The sequence below is a fragment of the Eulemur rufifrons genome, chromosome 13, assembly GCF_041146395.1.
Source record: "Eulemur rufifrons isolate Redbay chromosome 13, OSU_ERuf_1, whole genome shotgun sequence".
Taxonomy (NCBI): domain Eukaryota; kingdom Metazoa; phylum Chordata; class Mammalia; order Primates; family Lemuridae; genus Eulemur; species Eulemur rufifrons.
This window is the reverse complement of record NC_090995.1, coordinates 9465635-9471634: the sequence shown is the minus strand read 5'-3', so window position 1 is coordinate 9471634 and position 6000 is coordinate 9465635. Positions and strand designations below refer to the sequence as shown.

The following is a 6000-nucleotide window of genomic DNA, read 5'->3' as shown; positions in this document are numbered from 1 at the left end:
CTAGCATAATTTTACACTACAATAAAGTGTGAGGGCATTATATGTGTTTATTTTCATGTGACTCCACTTTTTCTTCATCTATTCCTTAGTGGTAAAATATTAATTACCCCCAATGACTAGATCAGGATTGGAAAATAGAGAAAGTAAAATTCTTATTATTCATTTCATTAATGGATGTCTCTGGTAGAAGTTCTAAGAGCAAAATTTAAAGTGAGTTCTGTGTAGGCCTGTAGAATTTAATTATTCATGCTTTCCTTTTCTGTTATCAGGTATAATCATTGAGATTAACTTCAAGTAATGATACAGCTGAAATGTATTTATAAAAAGAGGGAGATATAATATATATTTTTTCATCGTTGAGCCTGTGGTCTATGAAAGGATAGAAACACTATGTTTATGTGCGTGCATGTAGATATGCACTTGAACAAAATGTGGCTCTCTGGGTAGGGCATAGTGATAAGAAATGTCACAAAAATTTCTTTATGTAGTAGAACAAAATGTTCAATTCCTTTATTCAGCCTACACAAGCAAAATTTTATACTCCCCATTGTCAACATGAAGCTTCTCTTCAGAATCAGTGAAACGTGAAACATGAGTGCACCTAGGACAGGAAAGTTACTTCATGTTTTTCTCATGGGTTTTCCTGATAATAATTGTCTGTATTTTCCCATTTACCCCTAGCTCTGTCAGAGACCCTTCACCGCTTCCATAGAGCCATCCTACCACAGGTCACAGATCACAAAAAACCTACAGAAACAGGAACTTGAACTTCCTGCGTCCTGCACAAAACACAGAAACCTGTTTCCTCTACACATTGCAAATTGGCAAAGCCCTGTCTTAGCAGATTCAGTGTGGAAGCAGCTAGCAGAAGGGCCTGAAGGACTTTGTCTCCCGGTTTCACATGAGCTTTCTTGCTTCAAACTACTGAGATGAAGAGGGCAGGATTCTTTGTCCTGCTTGTTAGTTTATGGAGCGGGGCCATTGGGTTTAATAACAGCAAGCATTCTGGGACTACACCTGAGGATGAAAACTCCCAGAAGACTATGACATCTGCTTCAGTTCCTCTAAATAAAATACCAAGTTTCCAAACGCTGCCAACCACTCAGGTCATGTCAGCTGAGATAACTCCAACTCCAGAGGCAAGAACTTCTGAAGACAGTCTCCTGAAATCAACACCACCTCCCTCAGAGACAGGGGCACCTCCTGAGGGTGTGGGAAACCAAACCCTCACACTCACAAAGACAGAAGAAGAAGTGGTAAAGGCACAAACTCTTGCCCTCCCAACCAACCCTGGCATCAAGTTCAATCCTGGAGAAGAGTCAGTGATCCTTTCCAACTCGACACTGAAATTCCTTCGGAGCTTTGCCCAAAAGTCAACTCAACAAGCGATCTCTCCAAACTCAGTTGGAGGCACGGGAAATCGAGCCCCGCGGGAGACATACCTCAGCAGAGGTGACAGCCGTCCAAGCCAAAGAACTGACTACCAAAAACCAAGCTTTGAAACAACTAGAGGAAAGTAAGAAATATTATTTTATTTTATTTTATGTTCTTACTCTGACTATAAGGTCTGTAAGATTGCAAGTGAACAGTTTAAACTGCCTTACTCCCAGAAAATTATTTGAGGTTCAAGATGAAATTGAACTCTATTTGCAATTGCATCATTTCAGTTAGATAAGGTAATTATTTTCTTCTCTAATGGGGAAATGGACAAATAAAATCCAGCAATTTTGTTTTAACTGAAATAGTCCAAGTCACTTTTCTATTCATTTGTAGAGGCTCTTTTCCTGGGGATAGTCACTATCAAACAAAATAGCACCATGGTGGCTGTTAGCTTATTTAATTCAAGTCAAGGAAGGATATGTTGATCATGCCCTCAATTACACCACAATATGAAAGACAAAAAACAATAAAATTGGGACATGAACAGATTTGAATGTTGGAATAGCAACATTGTAGAAACTATCAAATATACAGTTATCAAAAATCAAACCAAGGAGACCTGGGCTGCAACCCTGCCTCCAGTATTGTCTTCTAGATCCATGACTTTGAACAAGTCAACTGAACCTCAGTTTCTTCATATGTAAACTATAGATATAATATAGGAATGCAGATAAAGATACAACTTTTCAGGGTTATCATGCACATTCAGATTAATGAAATATGCTTTGAGGCATACTTTTCACGAATAGGTGCTCACCAAATTAAATTTACCAGTATTGTTATTATATTGAGTATTGTTGTCATCATGAATGTGATCAATCTGAAAAGCCTATTTTTCAAATTGGTTTTGATTTAAAGTTAGAGCAATTTGGATTGTTCAAGTAAAACAAGGAAACAAAGCTTAAAGTGGTATTGTTAAAGAAGGCTTTCAAAAGGACTAAAAACCAAATCAAGCAGACACAAAAATTCCTGGCAGGTCAATGTTTTCTTCATTTTCTATTCAGAGTCATCTGTGTATTTGGAATACCAGATGTTTAGTGTTACAAAACTAAACTTACAGATACCTTTCACATAATAAAACAATGTCAAGACACCAGACATTCCCTGGGAGCTAAATTGAGTTAAGCATCTTACTAATAATATAATAAAATTCAAGTTAAAAACAGTAGTTGACACCTGCTATGGGAGAGCATTTTGCTAAAGCTGCTGTTAATATAAAGATGAGGAGAGAGACATTGGGAATAATGCAAGCCAATACATTTGTGCTTATACAGGGTGTCCCAAAAGCATTTAGAATGAGGGATTCTTCCTTATTAGTTTTTAATTTCAGGATATTATGGGGGTACAAATATTTTGGCTACAAGTAATGACTTTGCCTAGCCCAAGCCAGGGCTAAAGGCATGCCCTTCCCCCATGCAGTGCACACCACATCCATTAGTTGTGAGTTTACCCACCCCCCACCTGACCAACACCCAGTGAATATTACTACCATGTGAGCACCTTGGTGTTGATTAGTTAGTACCAATTTGATGACGAGTACATTTGGTGCTTGTTTTTCCCTTCTTGTGATACCTCACTTCAAAGGATGGAGTCAAGCTCTATCCAGGATAATATACAAGGTGCTAGATCACCATTGTTTTTTGTAATTGAGTAGTATTCCTTGATATACATGTACCACATTTTATTAATCCACTCATGGATTGAAGGGCACTTGGGTTGTTTCCACATCCTTGCTATAGTGAATTGTGCTGTGCAAAGGAAGAAAAGATTTTAAGAGGAAGGTAAGTGATCAATAATGTGAAATACTGGTTAAAAAGACAATAAAATGAGGACTGAAAATATCCACAGTTTTAGTGGCATGGCAGTGATAAGTAGTGAAGTGAGTGCTCTGCTCTGGCTTCAGTGAATTGAGGCGTGAAGGAAGGTAAAAAAAAAAGAGACAGCAGTTCTGGGCAACTCTATTGAGGAGTTTTTGAGGTTTTTTGGCTTTTTTTTTTCAACAAAAAGGGAGATGAAAAATAGATCAAAAACCAAGGCTAGTCCAGATTTCCATTTTTTGTTTTTGTTTCTTTTTAAGTTTTATTTTATATATAGAGTGGCCATAAATAGGTTAAAATGTTAATGAGGTAAGGCAGAAGGAAGATAAAAATTGAATATGCAGAAAAACAAGATGCTTTTTTGCAGAGTTTAATTACTTGTTTGTTTTAAAATTGCATTTGTTATATTCTTTTTCTGAAAGCTACGTAACTTGTTTGATGTATAAGAGGTAGCTTAAGTTAAATGTTTTATGACTTCTAACATAATGTTTAGGATGATGAATTCGAAACATTTTATTAGGTTACTTATAAATTAAAAAAATAAATACCTCACTTAAATCATTGTTTTAAAATTACAAAACCAGCCATTAAATTAATTCTGCTGTCACAATATGCATTTTTTTTCTTGCTCATTTTGTGTCAATGAGTAGTTTTTAGATGTGAAAAACATGATCAATTAAATTCATGTGTTGTTTGCAGAGTTATTATTCGGTCTAATAGCATCCAAGAAAAGGGATTATTCTTACCTGCCATAAAATTCTAAAGAGAAACATATTATTATACAAAAGGATATTTTCTTATATCCTTGGGAAATAAATCCACCTATTACATAACTGCCAGGGAAACAAATACTATATAACGTATCTTCTGTATGAATTTTTTCTCATTAATCATCTTCTTTACTTCATTATTTTACTATATCTACTCACTAAATTACTACTAAATATATAAATATAGTATATTGTACATTATAGGCTAGAATTGAATGAATGCTTATATAATTTTGGTAATTAAGTGAAAACATCTTGTATTTCCACACCTTCTGCTTTTCTGAATATACAGTTATAATTTTAAAAATTTACTATGTAGGCGAAAACGTTATAAAAGTCAGTTTACAGGAACTCAGTGAAGCGTAAAATTGAGCATCACAGCAGGTTAGCCTGCGTGTGTGGTCTGCCCACTGGGAAAGTCTGACACCTGCTGGAATAGAAACAGTTTACAATGCCCTGAATATCCTGAAATCAGTCTGCAGAAAACAACAACTAGGTAAAATAAAACAAATTTATGAAAAAGGTTTAATATAATCTTTAATATAAGATTGACCTTAAGAACCGTTACTTATGAAAAGACATTTAGGTTATACATATTTAATTCAACGAACCACATGAAAAAACTTATTATCTTTGATCTTAAAATTGGAAATTGGATCCTAAAGGCAAATTCCATGTATATCTTGCCATGGGGATACATTCAGCTCCTTCTCCTAAAACTTTGCACTGAGAATGTTGTATAAAAACAATTATCTGTCACTCTGAGGCACTGTGCAGCCATCTATCATTGAAAACTCAATTATAGTCACCATTCCGTGCCCACTATCGAAAGCAAGCTAATGATGCTTGATAAAAGGATTTAATTGCAAAAGTTGGTACATAAAAAGGGATTTCTCCTTAAAGCCTAAATTAACCATAAAATTAAAGTATTGGAAACTCCCCGTGATCTGAGCTTTGCATGATTGCTTTTCAAAAATTTATTTTAAATATCAATTTATTTACAAGATTCTTTTATAAACTAATACTTTCATGGAAGTTTGAATACTGCATGTAATAGTGTAAGAGCATGAACTATAACTCTATAAAGGTATACTGACTAAAAGAAAATGAACCACCAACATAAATTATTATTATATTTTCTTGTTTAAAAATATTATTTTTCTGAAAAATTGCTTGAAACATACAAGCAATTATGCTTAAGGTGAATTTATTAGGTTATTAAGGAAGCAAAACAGGAATCATGTCTCTTTGTATCTGAGGCAAAAAAAAAAAAAAAAAATGGGGCCGTATATATGTCCCCTGGATTAAAAAAAATCCACTTACCTCTCTGAAACATTTAATTGTTAATCAGCAGAGCCAGCAACAGTCACAACAAGTGTTTTCCTTTTATTAACTCATTGAGTCTCACAATAATCTTGTGAGATAGGTAATAGTATTATATTACTACCTACTATACAGATGAGGAAGCCTCATTTAACAGACAAGGTAATGAGTAATAAATTGCAGAGTCAAGACCTAAAAAGCAGGCAGGCTGACTCCAGCATCCAACTATCTTATGTGCCTCTCTTCGGGGAAAATTTTTCTTTAATTATTTTATTTCGCTTATGCAGGTGTATCCCCCCCAATTAATTCAGCTATAGAAAAAATAAACTCCGGGTAAGCAAATGCACTCCCATGTGTGCAATAAAAGGGAGAATGAAAATCTGTCCAGCAAGCAGGCAGTCCTTCAGCACCAGAAATGACCTTCTCATTCTGACGTACAGGGGCGGAAAGAGCACATATTTGGGATGGCTGTGATGTTGACGGAAATCCTTCATGCCCCCTCTCTTCTTTCTTCTTTTCCCCATGCCTGCTTTTCTCTTTTATCCCTTGTATCTTTTCATCCTTTCCTGTATTTCTTTCTTTTTCTTTTTCTTCTTCAGCCCCCTCTGATTTTGGCAAGAGGCATATGAAATTATTGTTCATGGCTTTCT

General features: G+C 35.2%; 1 protein-coding gene across 1 annotated transcript in view; it reads left to right on the top strand.

The window, feature by feature from the left end:
- The first annotated feature begins 929 nt into the window (after positions 1-929).
- The window catches only part of MMRN1 (multimerin 1), a 43366-nt gene continuing 38295 nt past the window's right edge, over positions 930-6000 (top strand). Inside the window, exon 1 of the mRNA XM_069485508.1 lies at positions 930-1516. Within this exon, the coding sequence (XP_069341609.1) occupies positions 930-1516 (587 nt within the window). The remainder of the gene's footprint in view (positions 1517-6000) is intronic.